The sequence below is a fragment of the Mchenga conophoros genome, linkage group LG20 (assembly GCF_057382185.1).
Source record: "Mchenga conophoros isolate Kocher_MC1m ecotype Shallow Benthic linkage group LG20, M_conophoros_male_GT1.1, whole genome shotgun sequence".
Taxonomy (NCBI): Eukaryota; Metazoa; Chordata; class Actinopteri; order Cichliformes; family Cichlidae; genus Mchenga; species Mchenga conophoros.
In genome coordinates, this window is record NC_140545.1 from 30,669,197 (window position 1) to 30,687,648 (window position 18,452).

General features: G+C 40.0%; 1 protein-coding gene across 2 annotated transcripts in view; it reads left to right on the forward strand.

Annotated features, from left to right (window-relative positions):
• Window positions 1–262: 262 nt before the first annotated feature.
• The window catches only part of tshz2 (teashirt zinc finger homeobox 2), a 39,358-nt gene continuing 21,168 nt past the window's right edge, over window positions 263–18,452 (forward strand). The window contains exons 1-2 of one of the 2 annotated variants that reach the window (XM_085259330.1): window positions 263–562; window positions 649–817. In XM_085259330.1, the coding sequence (XP_085115456.1) occupies window positions 778–817 (40 nt within the window). In that variant the 5' untranslated portion in view covers window positions 263–562; window positions 649–777. Of the gene's footprint in view, window positions 818–18,452 lie in introns of both variants that reach the window. The other variant, XM_085259329.1, reaches the window with a different exon arrangement.

An 18,452-nucleotide genomic window follows, 5' to 3' on the forward strand; every position in this document is an offset into this window, starting at 1 on the left:
TATTCCAACATTCAGCGAGTTACTCGGTCAAACCCACACAATAACCGTGTGTCTGCGGCAGTTCATTCATATCTGCTGGAGATCTTACAAACTTGTCTTTCATCCAGCGAGCAAAGCGGAAGCTGCAGGAAAGGCTCTAAAAACAAGAAAAGCTGCATGAAAAGGCGCCGAGCACAGAGTGATAGAAAGCAGCAGCCCAGCAGCACACAGCCTGTGCTCCCGTCTCTTTTCTCTGGCCTCTGTTCCTTTAATAAACTCATGGTTATCTAGTGTAACAAATGTCTCGCTGCCATCATCAAGTCCAGGCGAGGAGGGAGGAGTTTTTAATGTTCAGTTTGTTCTATGGATCGATGTCTGCTGGCATCGCCTCTCCCCTCGCCTGCACCGTGCGTAATATACTGTACCATTACCAAACGCTTTTTACGCGCATTCCTAACACATTTTAGCCACCGAAAACAGCCTGCGGAACTGACTGACACGCGTCGATCAACATATGTGGCACTGATGGACACAAACGGATCGTGAAAGAAGAAGATTCGCAGCCCGTAGGAGGAAGAAGAAGGTGAAAGAACGATCCCGATTTAACATCTGTTTCCCCCCCACCGCTCTCTCTAAAAACGATTCCTAACTGGATTTTTCTTTATATAGTGAGAGAGACTGAAGTAGTCGGAGAGCCACAATAAAGACTCACACACACTCTCTGTCTATGCATGGACTATCGTAGACCGCATTCAGTTTTCACCTGGGCACAGTAGTGAACTGCGACTCCAGAAAAAAATGCCACGGAGGAAACAGCAGGCACCCAAACGGGCTGCGGGTAAGAGATTTTTTTTTTTTGTCAAAAAAGAACCTGTGTGTGAGATTTGTCGATATTTGTTTTACGATTCTGCGAATAGCGTGTCTACAACACAGGGTTTCCCTTTCAAACTTTTATCATGTGGGACCCCCGAAGAGATACGAATCAGATCCTTCCGTTTAGTAAGAGATTGTCCCGAGGAGCCCATCAGAGCAGGTTTTCTATAAATGTACATGTGGCTATGGGTTACTATGTCCTGTAGAGAAGAACGTGAACGCAGATAAAGTGAATTTAATAATACGGAAATGAAACTAATTCTCATTTCACTCGGGACCTTCTAGAAGCCCAGTGAGGGGGATTCATCAGGGACCTCAGACACCAGTTTTTGGTATCAATTACTGTAAAAAGTCAAATGTTATAAAACAGTAGAGGAAGACTTGCAGCTTTAAGAGCACTTCTGGGATGATTAATTAGATTAATAATGGAAAACACTAGAAAGGGGGAAAGGAAGGACAATAAAGCCTTCTAGGTGCCCCCCACCCCTCCAAAAAAGAAAAAAAAATACTCATACCATGTCAAGGGGCATTTATTCATTCATTGATCAGAAACTTTCTTTGCCCATACTTTTTTTTTTAACCCTCTCTCACTGCATTTGATTTGACCCGCATGAAGTGTGGAGAGGGGCTGAAAGATGTGGAGCTGCTGGATCCGTAGCAGATGAACTCTGTATGAACTCTTCATAATCTTATGGACAAATGGAGAATGGGTTACACTCACTCACACACACTCTCTCTCTCTCTCTTACACACACACACACACACACAGAGGCACCCATATACACTCCATCCTTGCTGCTGGCAGGCAAAACAGGATGTGCACATTTCCACAACACATACATTTTTACTTTTTGTGAAGCGGGGTAATCTAGTCAAATGCTTATGTACATTCTGCTGTTTTGTTAAAGCACACAAACGACGCTATATGGAGGCCCGTGCAGTGTGTGCTGGAGGCCAGCATGTTAGTTGTAAAACGGTTTTGTAAATGTTTGTGTTTACAGCTTCTCTTTTTTAATGCAGCACTGTAGGGAAGCTGAATCTCAGCGTTTCTATCCCAAAGGACCCCCTCAAAAAATACCACTAAACTTAATTTTTGCTTATAATATTTTAAAAAAAAAAATCTAAACTACACAAAAAGGTCACAAATTACCTTTGACCACTTTTTAAGCAGCGTTAGCAATTGTGCTATTTAATGTAAATTATAATGTTCCCAAAAAGGCTGCCTCATTACGATCGAGCCGGTGCATTAAAACTAGATTGATCAAGGGTATTTCAGCGTTTGAGGATGCAATTACTTGGTTGTGGTGTGCTGAGAAGTTATCAGTCTTTATTATGGTTGCGGATGTAGCAACCAGATGGTGATTGTTCGCTGCCAATAATAGCGTCTCTTTATACCCGCTTAAGATACTGAGACCCTTATCTGCCCGGCACACTCTCAGTTTACACACACACACACACATAGACACTCGGTGCCATACAGTCACACACTAAATATTTTTCCCACATTTCAGTCGCCAAAAGCCCTCTTTTCTTAAAAACAATGCCCCCAGTTTTATTCAGAGAACTTTTGAGTAGATGCCTAAGTGATCCCTTTACACGCTCTCAGCTGCCTTGCCTGTACTCTGGTAAATGTGTCAGCCCTATAGAGAAATAAGCCTTCCAGAAGAGTTTCTTCATTGTTGAGGTAATTGTCTCCTCTTTGACAGGCACATTCATCAGTGGCTTAATGGTCAATCAAAAGTTGGCAGGCAGAGTGTTTTCATTCTTTCCTATCCACTACATTAGGAATACTTAATCAAAATGTCTCCCGGTAATGGCTGTGAAGAGTTCATGACTGACTGATCCGTTGTCTGTGCCGATAGAAAATTAACAGCTCGGCACTGGAGAGATGTGGGCCTGCAGATAAACAAATTGTGCATTAATATTTCATCTTCAAGACCTGGGATGTGCTATCAAGCGGTGGAATATTCCTGGGCTGTGTTGTCATTTTTCTCGCATTCTTTTTTTTTTCCTCCTGTATTCTTGAAGGCTCTTTGCAGCTGTAACTCATTTCACTTGATGACTTTACTGGGGTTACAGAGAGTGACGACAAATTGATTACCTGGCAGAGCAAGAATGGAGCGAAGAGAGGCGCAGGCTGACAGTCATGTTATAATAATATGTTTAATGATGTGTGGAGGGGGAACAAGGAGAGAGGAGTATTGAAATAAGAGCATGGAAGATGCAAAGGAATAGGTTTCATTTTTGTAGGGCTCTTAAAGATGCAGTATCCCCCCCTTGGTAGGAAATAGTGTTTTGCAAGATGTTGTGAGGGGGTAAAAAAAATCGCAATTTCCAGCTCGAGCATTTATTCAAAGGACATGCCGCACTCAGGGCTCTTGCATTCTCTACTGGGGATTGTATTATTAATAGGCGTATTTGTAAATGTGAGACCACAGTTGTATCTGATTTACTTCCTTTACATACAGGGTTTGTGTGGTAATTTAAAACGCCAATTACTCACCAGTCCGGGATAGGATGCACTAAACTTTTACTTTATTACTGAGAAAACATCACTAAGGCCGAGGCTATCAGGCTGCAGATTCCAGGATGAAATTTGTGTATCGGCTTTATATATGGTGTAAACGTAAAGCCCTATAAGTGCACGGGATGCATTTTTGAGTGAAGGGAGCCATATGTTATTTTGCGGCCGTGGGAGTATTCCTCTTTCTGTTTTTTACAATAGCTCTCTGCCTCAAACTGTTAGCCCAATTTGCTGTTAACAAGATAAATTGGAGAACAGACAAAGGCATTAAGTGTTGCAGTGCCAGCTAGTGACTGACAGCAGCTTGTGGGAATTGGCTAGCAGAAATTCCTCCTAAGTGGTTTGTTCAGAAAACATCCTACGATCAAGGCAGATGTTGTTTATCCAGTTTAGGTAGAAAAAGGAAGTCCATTTTGTATGACAAAAACTGCGAGGAAAATGGCAGCAAGTACAAGAGAGTCTTATTGTATTTTTTTAAAATCCCATTACTGCTCTCATTCCTCTGTATTCACTCGCTTTTGTCTAAAGCCTTTGTACCGACTTTTTTCTGTGATTTTTCTTACATTTATTTGACTAATTAAGATTTAAAAGGAATGATGGTCTTGCTAGATTGAACTTTTTTCGATAATTTAACTGATCTCGTGTATGTCTGTTTTTTTATATTTATCCTGTGACTCTGACTCTAGAGTACAGCTTTTTGACATACTGAGCTTCTCCCCATACTTGATACGGTTGCATCATCAGGCTACAAGTTAGGAATCAATGCATGGCACAACATATGGTGACTGCCCGACCCTTTTACAGAGTACACCCCATAATCTTACATGGTTTTCCAGAGAAAAGACACAGTGCATGACAACAATGAGGCAAACCATCTTCTTGGCCTTGGAAAGCATGTGATTGTTACTGCTAAAAAAAAAGCCTCCATGTGCCTTTTTTGCCATTTTGATACAGGAGATAATGAAAGTTTTTGCAGAATAAGATGAAAAACCTCCCCTTACAATAAAAAATATGTAGTAGTCATTTTGTAACAGTGCTCATTCTGAGTGCAAAACTCTTGTTTGAATAGTTACCAAAGGATATTATCATTAGCACTCATTAAATCAGTGTATTTTTATGCACCATATCTCTGTGAATTTATTTCAGCAGGGCAAATATTTTGTTTTGATCAAATCCAGCCTTGAAATTTTGTTTTCTTATGAGCAAACCCGACTCTATGTGCACACTTTGTTGCAAAGCTTGCAATTCTCTAACTTGCAGCCGCTCCCCATAGAGATATCCTTTAATAACTTTCTCCTCATCAGCTAGTTTTCTTGCTGTATATTCTCGCCACGGTGGGGGGAAAAAAGGGAGGGGGGGTGGGATCAAGTCAGGTGGTTCCAGCGTGATCTCGTTGCATTTTCTCCTGCGTGCTAGTTAGTTGACAGGTGTAGATGGCTAATAGTTTGGGAAGGTTTTTGTTTGCGTGAGAGGCAGACAGTGTGGTGCACTGTCTAGGTGATAAGAACCAAGACTCCTGTGCCCTCCAGCACAGTGATCTCTCTCCTCCGCGCTGCGCTCTCCTGTGTGGAAAAAACAGCCTGTTATGATTGGTCTCAAGGCAAGTGCCTGTGCAGTGTTGCACCTCTCTACAGCAACTGCTCATTCACCTTGCCTTCCCTCAGAGACCTGCACTAGTTTCCAGGCAAATGACACAATTTGATATGCCGTTGGGGTGATTCATGTGGATAATGTTTCCATGTGATCATCACTGCAGAAAAGAGACTATTTCTTGTTATGTTTTTTTTTTTTTCCTCATTAAGTCTGACAATAACTGGAATATTGGGAGAGTTTATTGCAAGGAGGCTAAAACTCATTATTTCTGCTAGACATTCCAAGTACAAAAGAAATTATGTTATGGTATTTTGTCCAGGTCCCTAAAGATGTAATGATTTACAGAGGAAAATAGGGAGGAGACTTTATAGCTTTGGTTGTTCATTTATGTGGATTTAGAGGATAAGAATGCAAGGCGAGTTTGCAGTTAATACAGTAGCACTGAGGACCTGGTATTGATTACACAGAGGAGGTATGGTGTGTCTTATATGGTTTATGGTAAAGCGGACTGCAGCTCATATGCTTCGTATTATTGTAATGATATACATTCCTACCATAGTTTATGCCGCTTTGTCAGGACATCATCTGTGTCCACGCAGAGTCGAGAAGATGTAAGTGAAGAAATCCATCTTGTAGTTGTTGACCTACATGTGTAGTCAGTCAGAGAGCATACGTGTCGGCCATATGGTTAGGAGGTTTTTATATACAATCACAGCCGGATCAGGTTAACCTAACCTGAGAGGCTTTTCAAAGCTCTTAACATATTATGTTTCTTAAAAAGAGGTCCTCTCCAGATTTAAAAATCACATCTGCTCAGGTTTCAGGGGTGGGGACCATCTGGGGTTCCTGCGCTGCTTTAGCTCAGCAGCAACGTGGCTGATAGTTTCAAGTAGAGAAAGATCCCCATTTAGATGTTTTTCACCGGTTCCTGTGTTAAAAGTTTACTTTAACTTATATCATATATCTTACAGTGATGTAAGATGCCCAGTAATGAATGAATACGACATTTCGCTTCAATATGCAAGCACCAAAAAAAAGAGAAAGCATTAATCTTAAGTTATCCGCGGTGTACCTGATTTGCTTCTTATCAAATCCTTAATGAGCTTCAATTAAGATTTATTATGCAAATTAACCCTCGGCTGCTACTGACTGCAGGAGCAGGAGCTATGACAATATTGTGCTAATGGTGTGATCTGTAACAATTACAAAGGTAAGCTGCCTTCACAGTGCATGCTCCACGAGCCTCTGCGAGGTCAGACCACTAAATATGCGTTCAGGTGTTCTGGAGGTTTGGAAAATTGTTTATCAAGTCTTTATCAATTAGTCTTTTAGATAGCAGTAGATAGAGATGTGATTGTTTCCCTGATATGCGATGTGTTCACAAGCATTGCTGCTGCTTATAGCTGCTTGTTTTTTTATAAAGTGTTTGCCAGTATATGTATTTATTTAGCTAAACTTAAACAAAGGAAGGCAAAGGGTAAAGGAAATCTGAGACTGTAAACCAAAATAAGTTGACAGAGCTTAAAAAATAGGCAGCCAGCTGTATTTATTAAAAATGAAATATTTTCAAAATAAAAAAAATATTCAGCTGTTTGATTCCAGCTAAAATCAAATGCTCATTAACTGAGACTATTTCAGTGAATATTTCTCTCTCTCCGCCTCTTAAACACAAAAATAAACGTGCGGCATTGTTATTCCAACACTTAAGGCCTGGACAGGTAATGTGTCTAATTATCTCATCAAGTTAATTAGTGGAATTAATATTCATTACTTTTTGCTCTTGTGTTAGGAGCTTTCTTTTCACATTGAAACGAATGTCAAAATGTACACGTGCTGGTCATCAACTCAGCAACTTCACTCGTGCTTTTACAAGTTAGCTGTTCTGACTCAAAGATAATCAAATCGTAAGCTAGACACTAAATATCCCGTGGGGAGAAAAACAAAGAGCTCGGAATGACAGAACATCGTTAATGTCCATAATCTGCTCTGCAAACCCAGAACCTTATCAAGAGGCCCGCTCTGGACCCTGCAGTATTATCCACATTATAGAGCATACCACCCACAAACACGCACCAAATAAGCACAGTGATGTACACTTCTAAGTGGTAATTACCTCATTAACTCAAAAAAGAAGAAAATGTCACAAGAAACTCTACATATTTATGTTAGTTGGGTTTTTTGTTTGTTTGTTTTCATTTCATTTTTATTTAATTACTTTGAGTGGCTGGGTTTACCTTCACCTTTACTGAGCTACACATTACAAGCAAAATTCAAAATGCTGGCACACAGTCAGGCTCAGTGGGCATGGGTTTCATTTGAACTCTGGATGGGACACATTAGTCAAGGTCCTGGTGGTCCTGCCACAGGAAATTTCAAACAGTCCGTTTCATGCATTCCAGCAAATCTTTATGTACAAAATTTTCCATTTTCTGCATTCATGTAAAGGGAATTTTTCTTTATTTATATAAACAAAATACATATTTTAACAACTATACCAAATAAATTGCAAATATTTGTCATCGTTTAAATAATCCTGAATCCTAAGACACTCCAAATACAGGCCTGATTCACTCTTCTTGCCTTTTTGGTGTATTTTGTTGGGGGAATCAAATAGTTTTAACGTGCATGTGGCACCTATTCATATTTCATGATTATCTATTCATGAGCAAAATTTCTGCTCATGTTAAAAATCTCTGCACGATGAAAACATGTGGCACATATATATCTTTGTTTTGTTTTCAAAGTAAAAGTCTGTGCAAACGCATTTCTTCTAAATATTAAGGAGGATGCATCTTTTGTGCCTCCCCCCGACTGAAATCCACACCTGTGCCACAGCCTTTGAGGTTATGACCAGAGGAATTGCTGCTGGACACTTTACTCTAGCACTGCATGAAGTTGTGAACCTTGCACCTTGTGTAACTTCATTTACCACGAGGCTGATGGCTTCCTGACAGCTTTATAGCCTACGTGTTTTATGAGTCGTCATGCAGCACAATTACATAGGAGCTAATTTGATGAATCAAGTCAATGTTCTGCCGGCTCTGTTGACCTTGGTGGCCTGTGATCGTCCGTCTCTCTTCGGGGGTCATGCAGAGGCTTTCGCATTTTGTACTATTCGGTTACAGTTAGGCAGACAAAGAAAAATAGAATTAACTCACACTTCTTATTATTGCCAATCAAGATTTGTAATGAGAAATTTTCTTGCCTTGTTTTAAATGTCTTTGGTAAACTTTCAAATGAATCAGTTAATTAGCCTATTTTGTATTCCATCGTATTGGAATGCAAAATGATTCCTGTGTTTCTGATCTTTTTCGTTTTAATACACATTATATAGACTCGGTTGTGGAAAACAAGCTGAAATGTCATTTGGAGGTATTTTGTAATCTTCATTCTATAATTAACTGCATTTAAACACTTTAAATTGTCTAATTTATACCAATGTGTTTCAGTGGCATGACCGCAGGGATCGAATGCCCAAAAAGCAATAAAAGACCTGGCCACAGTTAAGATGGAATAATATAATTTGAATTTTTGTGGATTTTATAAACTATCTAAACATCCCAAAAAATCTGCTGCAGTCAAACTGTTTTATATTTGAGTAACCACACACTGGTTAGACTATCAGACGGTTTAACAAGATTTAATCAAATGATTTTAATAGTCATCTTACGTATTACTTGTTACAGATACAGAAAGCTTAAATTATAAATTAAACACATAATGTAAAGTGGTGAAATAATAACTCATAGTAGTCCCACTGAATTAGAAACCAGACAGCACTCTCATGATTCTGTGTTCTTAGTGCTTTCAGTGACGTTATCTAACAAACTCTTCTCGCACTAGAAACACTGATTTAGGGGAGTAGAAACTTCAGCTTGCTAATTAGCACAGCTTTCAAATGCTGAAAGGCTCATTTGACAATTTTTGTTAGCAGTAGACACGTTTTAATGTCAAACTGAATGTAAAGTGACAGGAATAAAGAGTTTGTTTTTTCTTCGTGGCGGGGGGTCCAGTGGATCATGCACTCTATTAAACACATTACCATTCGGCCCCGTGACACTTTGAGGTGCAGATTGGCTGAAACCTAAACGTGGTCGTGAATAAAGAATGACAGTAAAGTTTCCACTTTACTGTGTAACTAATATTTCGTGTGTTTTTTTTAAATTATTATGGTGATATTTCTATTTTGCGTTATTAAAACGGTCCCCAAAAATATTGTCAAATAAAAATCAATCAGTAAAGTGCTTCATTTTTTTCCACATACATAAAATTTGTCTATTTTTGTCGACTGAGTAATATTAGCCACAACCTAAGCATCCTGTAGATCTTTACAGAGCGCTAAGAAAGAATTTCCTTCTTGAAAGCATCACCGTCATCATCATGGGAGACTCCAAAAGTGGAAAAAATCAGAAAAACACAAGTGTTTAAAAAAAAAACCTTGGAAGCAGATACTGTTTACCTGTTTGCCATAAAACTAAGAGACATTGCTTGGTAAAAATACCAAACATTTTCTTTGTTTTAGCTTTACTGCTGTACCTAAACGGTGCCTGAGACTTGCACGGCATCGTGTTAAGAACCTTCTCCTTAGGGCTGTGCCTGCCTGTTTGTGTCTACAGTATGTGCTGAGCTAGTCTGTTGAAACAGCTTAATTGATACTCATTAAACAGCAGTGACAGCTTAGGTATCCATGATGAATGTTGAATAATTCTGTTGTACTTACAACTTGATTAAGGAGAAGCACACAACATGTCAGTGTTGTAGCCTATGGCTTGGTCTGTGTGCACTTACCAGCAATGATTTCTTATTGCTACCTGCAGTCTGCCTTTAAGTTAATCTCAAGCGTTTGTGTGTGTGTGCCTGAAATAAACAAGTTTTCAAGCACTACATAAACAAGTATTAGAATTTCGCACGAGGATTAAAAATAGTTTTTACTTCATTTGACTTTGATTGTGATAGATTTTGCAGAGAGTGCAACACCAACCAATATACTTCATCTATAAATGTGAATAATGTTGACTTTTCTTTGTGTTTATTCAGCCACAGTCTGGCATTTTCATACAATAATAAAGTCAATGGATGTCAGGCAGATGAAAAATGTGCATCTTGTATTATTTCTGTTAGAAATTAAAGGCAATTGGAATTGGTTCAAAATTGACTGTCTTTGTAATGAGTGCATGACGAATGGTATAATTTAGAGAAGAAAATGAATGCTAGGGAACCAAAAATATTATTCTGCAGCATTTTATATGCTGTGATATTCCATGAAGATGAACTAATTTCACTAAATACCACATAAAATCTACTCATAATATTTTTCTACAGTATCATAAAACAGTGAGGATCAGGTCACCGGGGCAGATTCAGATTGAGGCAGATTCTCAAGTTAGTGTGATTTGATTTTTAGCGCTGTCTGTTTGTCTTTCTGTCAGCTGCTTTACGCAAAAACTACCCGCCCGAATTCAATGAAACCTGGGGGAGAGGTGGATTATGGGAGAAGAAACAGCCTATTACATTTTGGGTTGGATCCGCATCACTTTCTTTTAAACTGGGAGACTAGGCACTGGCTTTGGTATCGGTCTGTGCTCTCTAAGTACCCTTCTAGGGTTTTGTTTGTTTGCTTTCTTTGACAGCCTTGGATGAATAAAAAAAAAAGCTACATTAAAATCCTTATCATTTTCAGATTTCGAGGCCTGCACAGCTTCTCAAATTGCTGACATCTGATTAAACCGACGTTCTGTTCTCATAAGAGAAAAGAAGCCTTTTCTCCATTTTGAGAGTAGATGAAAGAGGGGGAATTTCCGCAGAGGATGGATTTACAACTTTATCCTCACATGATTAATATTACACAGGGAAGTCTTTGTACAGGAAGCAGCATGTCTAATTATGGTCCAACTGTGTCTTGACTGAGAGCAAACAAAGAGGAACTGCACTGACACGTCACACAAACGGTTCATGCGGGTGCGGGGTGATGTCATCGTCACCCAGATTTCATGATGCTAAGCCCACAACTGATTGAGCAACGGCAGAAGTCTGGCTTTCAGTATACTACGTCCAGCTGGCGACTGCCTCCTAGAAACTCTGTGGGCATATGGGTTTAGCTTCAATAAAACCCACGGCCGCCGGTGACGTGCATTTCCTTCTTTTTCATGTTTTCAAGGTTACGCATTTCCACCAAACACATAACCTCACCACTTATGACCTCACTGATGATAACTACAGTATGTCTACATTCGCCGTACTGTTAGGAGCAGATGCAGATTCATCACGCTCGCCCCCTCTGCAAGAATTCCAGGGACTCCATGTCCTCCCACGTTTGCCTGTTCATCATATATCTCAGCCCAGACATTCAAGAGGTTGCTAGCCAGGCCAGCCATAAGTCTTCCTGTCCATCAGGACGGCACCGTGTTTCTCTGCCTGATTTTCAGCTGTTACTTGTAAACCAGAACAGCATTCTTTAGATTAACAGAGTGACAGGGAGGCCTCTAAAAGCAAACTATAATAGTATGATATGTTACAGTCATATTTTATGGCTTTTAGTGTGTGAGGTCGTGCATGTGCGTGTGTGCAGACAGATCAGCTTAAGGATCTAATAGGCCTGCATTGCACCTTGGGGAGTGTAGAAAATAATGGTGCTGTGTTACTGCTGTTTATCATTAGGTTGATAATGATAACACGTGCACAGCGCAGGAAACCTGGCCGCACCTGGTCATCGTCACAAGTGGACATCACGTGTGACGTCAAAAAAGTCAATGATATAGAACTAACTGTCAAAATAAGTTGTGTTCAATCCAAAACCGCTTAAGGTGTCAAGGACACGTTTTCCTCCCTCCCATATCCTGACAAACATTGAGTCAGCAATTGTCTGTTGTATTTTCAGTACTCTCATGCCACCCCCCCCTCCCCCCCCCCCTCCCCACCCACCCCCAGGCCATTTTAAAGTTGTAGAAAGTGGTCATTTTCTCTGTGTCAGTGGGAGGTCAGTGCTGTGGCAGTCAGCAAAGCTATTCAGTCTGGTGAAACAGAGTCTGTTGGGAACCTTAAAGACATTTTGTCCGGTGTAGTCGCCTCTCACTGTGTGTCTTCACGCCTGTCGCTTTGTACTCCTTGTGCTCGTAGAAAGTCTAAAAGAGCTCGAAGCATTTGTTGGATTGCTTCCAGAGCTCCAAACTTTTATTCTTGACACCTAAGACTACCCAGCTGTCAATTTTAAACCTGCTTATTAAACTGGCATATATGAATCTTGTCGAATATTTCCATTTGCACGGCTTTACTCCGTCTGTGTGGTCATTTGTCCTTGTGTCAAAACTACTTCTTGTTATACCCAGCTCCTATTCAATCTGAATACCTACCTGTCCTTGCAGCTCCCTGTGTTGGTGACTGACATGTCCTCTCTGTGCTGCGTACTGTATCCCTGGTAACTGTCGCCTGGGGCCCACTCACTCATCCCTAAAATGTAACAGAGGTCACACACAGATCATTGCTTTAGCCAAAGGCCCTGACTTTAATACAGAGTGACCTGCACAGGACACAGCGGTACAGCAGCTGGTCAGTGATGAATCTGGAAACCTGCTCCATCATCAGTATTATAGAGAGTTTGATTGTGTGGAAACCTGACCTGGATGAGAGTGAAAAGCAATCCAATAGATGAAATACTAACATTAATATAATATTATTTTGATATCAAAGAAATATTAAAAAATAAATAAGACAAGATTTGGTCACCTACTAGTGAATATTTATTTGCTTAAACTATGAGTAACTACAAAAAATCTTCTGTATAGTACAAACCACGCTGACTTAAAATAGTTATATTACCCTGATTCTGTCCAAAAGTATTTAAAGGTGACCGCTTTGTAGTTGCAGTTGCTCATGGTACTAATGGCACACTAAGTAAGCCATGTCTGATTAATTAACTAATTAAAGCTGAAGATATCAGTTGTCATCTAAGTGATCCTTTTGACAGCTCCCCATCTGCACTATAGCTAAAGAGCTAACATTAGTTAACGTTGTAACTGCACAGATTGAGATGTTAAACGAAGGCTCAGCATTACATGTGTGGAGATCCAGATTAAAAAATTACATTTTTAGGTTTATATCTATTTAAGAATGTCATCGACTGTTGTTTAAATACTAAAAATACACAGTAAGCTCCCATGAGATTTTTTTGTAGTCTTCTCAAACATGAAAATGATGCACTCTCTGTGAAATATTGAGACGGGACTGATTAATTTTAAACATTGATTAAAAAAACCCAAATACGCAGGTTAATTGTTTAAGGTGGTCCGTCCGGCTGATGCTTACGTGGTTAAAATCTTGGGAAATTCTCCAAACTTTTCAGAAAAGCAGTAGTATTGTGACTTCTGCTTGTTTTCATAGGTTTGGGTTTTTCAGACCTGATGCAGTCTTCCTCAGTCTATTGAAGTGACAGAAATATATGTTTCAAGCATTTTTTAATTTCACATAACTTTTCCTCCCACTTTAATTTCGACATGCCCGTAACAGTCACCGAAGAAAGCCAGCCGGTATTTTCCATATGTGCGAGATCTTCGAGTAATCTATAATCTTTGGTACAGCACTGGCTTGCGGTTTGAGTGGGGTCAACATCACCCTGCCCTTTGTTGCTGTCTAATCAGTGTGTGTGTGTAGATGGTGCTGTAGTGGAGGCGAAAGCAGTGAAAAGAGACATCTGCTTCAAAACTTCTTTGAAGAAGTTGTTTTGAGCCTTCTGCACCTCCTTTCTGCATAGCCTCGCCTCTCATACTCCCTTGCTTTCTGCAAACTCCGTCCACATATTCCCTCGCCTCCTGGATGTGACACCATCTGTCCATGTGAGCCAAAAACCTACGCAAGTCCTTTCGAAGTTTGTTAATCACTCGTCTTCTTTCATGTACGTTTGGCTCTTACGTCAGCGCACCGTAATCTCGTTCTTGCCTAACTGCCATTGTGACCACACAGAGTGCAGACAGGGCCCATTTTATCTCACGCCATGAATATTTCCTAAACCTAAACAAACAGCGACGGAAAATGGATATAACAATAAAAGAAAACTGGAAAGTAGTTAAGTAAGTACTTCTAGCTGTTAGCAACAGGAAGATGGCGCAAATGACCTTGCATGCTTAAATGGCATTAAACATCCCATAAGTAACCTCATCATTATGAAAAGTTGTTACATTACACTTCATCCATATCTTATTTTGTAATTTCATCTTATGAAATGTAGTTTAGCTCAGTCCTTTTACATGCTGCATGTACTTTAGCGCCTTGAAATCTGTTCTAATCCCTAACCAGGAATTCCCGTCTCCCTCAGTGAATTAGCTGTTGATGTGGCGGATCAGTTTTACCCAACTTCCAGGGGGCGTCCTGACTCTCCAGCCTCACTGAGGCTGAGACTGATCTTCGGCTGCTGCCTCAGTGTGTCTAAACACTTCTATTTTTCTAAAGCCTCGCCTGCCACATCCTCACATGGCACAGCGAGGCGAATAGCACTCGTTGGTGCTATATGACTATTTACAGAGTGTGATAACGAAATGTATCTCTTCATTCTGAGACTTGTGACTGAGGGTGACTTTGTAGTGTTTACACAGCTACTTTCAGATTGTCCCGCTGAAATATGAGAATTAACCTGAGGTGCCACACGGGACTGTTTTAGTTGGAGCTTATTGACATCTTTGTGTCTTTAAAAAACACTCTTTGTATCAGTCGGATTTCTACTCATTGAAATTTAGCTCGCTAAGAGAGAGATGTTGCAAGGGTCTTTAACTCATCAGCCTCTGAGCGCGCAACCTTTTTGTATGTATGCTTTCTTTCTTTGAGTTGTTCCTGGGTTTTTGCATGTGTTACAGTTGTGTTTGCATGTGTTTCTTACATGCTTCATGGCAGCCCTCACACCCTGGCAGTGACCCAGCTGAAAAGTTCCGGTACTGTCCAGACGCATCCTTTAGGGACCTCATCAGCCCCTGAATTTCCTTCCCCTCATGCCTGAGGGCATCCATATTCATTTCCTCCTCTGATTTGGGGAAAATGATGAAAGGCTGGCTTTTTTCCCATCTCTTATTTCCTGCCAAGGTTGCCTGCATTTTAATGCGACGTAAATCTGCAAAGACCTGCAAACATGCTCCCATTTGGACATGGCCAGTTCCATGTTATTAGTATCATGCCATATCAAAAAAAAAGGAAGTCCCAGGGTTGTTAATGTTATTGTAATACGATTCCTTAAAACTTTAGTGTGCATCAGTACTATAATCCATTTTGTTATAAATCTAGCTCGTAGTTAGGCTCAATTACTCCAATTTCACTGTAAGCTGTATTTATCTGTCTTTTCCATAGGTCTGTTTCTCATAAAATGAACATTTCATTCACTCCTAAGTTATGAGTGCTGGATGCTATCATGGAGATAACTGCACTGGTTTGAAATAAACCTGTGATTAAGCTGGTGGGTGGGTATTTACTCTTACCGGAGACAGGAAATGAATGTTAATGAAAATAACAGTCGCGTACAGTAATAACCCAACTCTGTAATTATTGGCATGCTTTGATGATGCCATATATACTCAACACACACATGCGCCTACTTAACTAAACCTCAGGTAGACTATTAGCTCCACTAGCAGGATCCTGCCCTCCGCTATGCACAACAGTGCTCAGGGTGGGGAGGCCTTGCCCAATGAAGGAGCGGGCTTTCAGTTGCCGAGACAACCCTAAACACACATGTACACAAAGGAAAGGTCCCACTGTGAGAGAGGATCATCTCCACCTCTGGCTGGATAAAGAGCGCTCCACACACTGGAATGCACTCCTGCCCTACAGGCGTATGCAGCAGTGTGTATATGCAGTTCGCAAGCATCCCACACACCATTCATGGAGTTTATACTTATACCCAGAATGCTGTGTTTGTGTTTCCCTGTATTTAACAGCAAAGAAAAACAGCACTGTGTTTTGCTTGAAATACGAGGTGAGATTCTAGCTCCTAATAACAAATCTGAGATTTGTACCAAACACAGGAAGTCGACCGTAATAAATTATTAATCACGAAAAGCTGTTTTCAGACATTTAAAAAAAAGAAAAAAAAGAATTATTATTACAAAATTGAATCTGAAGACTTGCCGTTTTGTCTCGTGTCGTCACCGCGACAGCTCACTCTCAAAGATGGCACTTGATGGTTTTCACTAGTGAATTTAGAGCGCTCAGAACTTCATCCGTATTGTTTGGCTTCAAATCTGGGCCACATATGATAACAGAATTATCCCTCTCTACAGTAAGCGTGTGGAAACTCATGCAACGGTCTGTCATCTGAGGTCTGCAAGATGCAAAATAGCTTGTGGCTGTGGGTGTCTGATAGACCTCGGTTTCTTTTATGGTGCAGCTTCAACTCTACGCAGAGAGAGTGTGGGCATGTATCACTCTGACCCAAACACACTTTTAATGCTGACTGGTGCAGCAAAGTAGTTTGTGTATTGCAGCCGGTGCCTCTTTCACCATGAGTGCAGGTTATATTTTGGTGGACGTGGTGTCACCTGTGCATTTATATAATGCCTTTTCAGAAAGTTAATACACTTTGTGTGGCTGCGGAGGCTGCACTTTTGTTAGAGTGTTTGAGCGGTCAGAGCCAATTAAACTGTTTTAAATGGGTTAACTTTTTCCACATTTCTTTACATTAATAAAATTCTTACTCTAGGCTGTGCAGGTCAAGTTGCTCCAGGATTACACACACATATATATATATCTATAAAGGAACTTAATGTTAGGCCATCTGGAAAATACAGCTTTTAAAGAGGGTGAGTAAAACTTAAGCGCTGCAAAGGGACACAATTCAGCTAATTGTAAACAGCTGCAGGTGATATCACCCTTCAGACTACAGACAAAGCAGGGGTAAAAAGTCCTACTGAAAAGCTCTCAATTTAAAAGAACACTGCAATCCAGTCTATCCTACTGAGGAAAATATAAAGTGTCTGTTTTAACAATAAATGTTACCAATTTACTCTGTCCTCAAGTGACAAATGTTTTTTTTGCAAACATTCAGGCTTTTGCACTGCAACATCCTACAGGCAGAAACCCCTACTGAAAAGCCCATTAGAATCAAATGAATGTCAAATTCTGCTAAGTGTTTGCACATGACAAACATCTAACATGGCTAATTGCAGATAAGTGTCAGGGTGAAATGTGTTTTGAGCCTAGGATGGTGCAAAATGGCGTTGTGTATTTCTGTTTTAGTATAGTAGTGATAAAGCCGAGGTTTGGAGCAAATGTGCCACGAGATTTCCTTTAGAAAAGCAGAAACGTTTGTCTGCATCTTCAGTGTTTGTCAGCGTTGAGTCATTGTGGTTGTTAAGGTCATTTAAGAAAGAGCAAAGTTAAACGCTTCTCATGTCTCATGACCGACATCTGCATTTCTTGTGAAAATAAAAAGAAAGGCACATACTGCACAGACTGTTTGTAACAAGAAAACAAGTCCTGGATTTATTTTCCTTACACATTCGGTGCATTATGAATTAGGGTGTCTGCAGGTTATGAAACAATTTATTCATTTCCCTTAAAAAGGCCTCAGAACCTGTTAAAATTTTTAAATTTTATTTACCAAGATCTTGATTTCTTTTTCTCTTGCCTAAAGGCAACAGAGTTAGTTAAATTTTTTTATGTGTCAACTGTCAAGTGACATTACACATCCATACACTTCATGTGAGCCTGGTGTGATCGTTGATTGTCTGCACACGAGTCTGTTCGGTGCTTTTTTTATTTTGCTGCTGCCAGCTACAATAGCAGCTCATTAACTCATATATATGTAAGTATGTGTCACATCTTCCAAAACTTCACCAAAATACTTTAATTGGTTAATCCAGTTAAACATTATCTGAGTGTAGGCTACGCTTAGTGAATAATTATATATAGATGTGAAAATTGGATGTAAAAAGTCAATATGTTTGTTGTTTATTTAAATAAATTACAGACCTTATTAACTCTACTTGGAATTAGTTGGAAAAAAAACGGGGTTTTTTTGCAATTAGTTGATTATTTGATGATCAGAAATAAACTATAATTATATTAATAGATTCGTTAAGCAAAACATTTAAAAAAAATCCCCCTGCTGTGATTTTCAGCTGTTACTCTAATGCTATTTGAATTTTGAATAATTGATCACTTAACCAAAGCAGTTTAACAAATAGATTCACCGTCGTGCAGCCTTAGTCTGTTACAGTTTTTTTTGTCTCAGCTGTAATGACTCCCCGTATTTCACATTGTGTTCCCGTGTCTGTTTGTGCTGGAGTTGTAGAGCTTCAAGTGCTGTAGTAGTGCGACTGGGCACCATCTTGTGTCCTGAGCAATAGCAGCAGGCTGTTCCGTGGCAGCACACCAGCTGCCTGTAGTTTAGGGGAAGAGGCACTGGGCTGGCCTATCTCAGATTTGGGTCTCTGAGTTATTGACCCTCGTTGATAAACCCCTCTGAATGACACGGGCATAATTCAGCCTAAAAGTTTGCACTGTCACC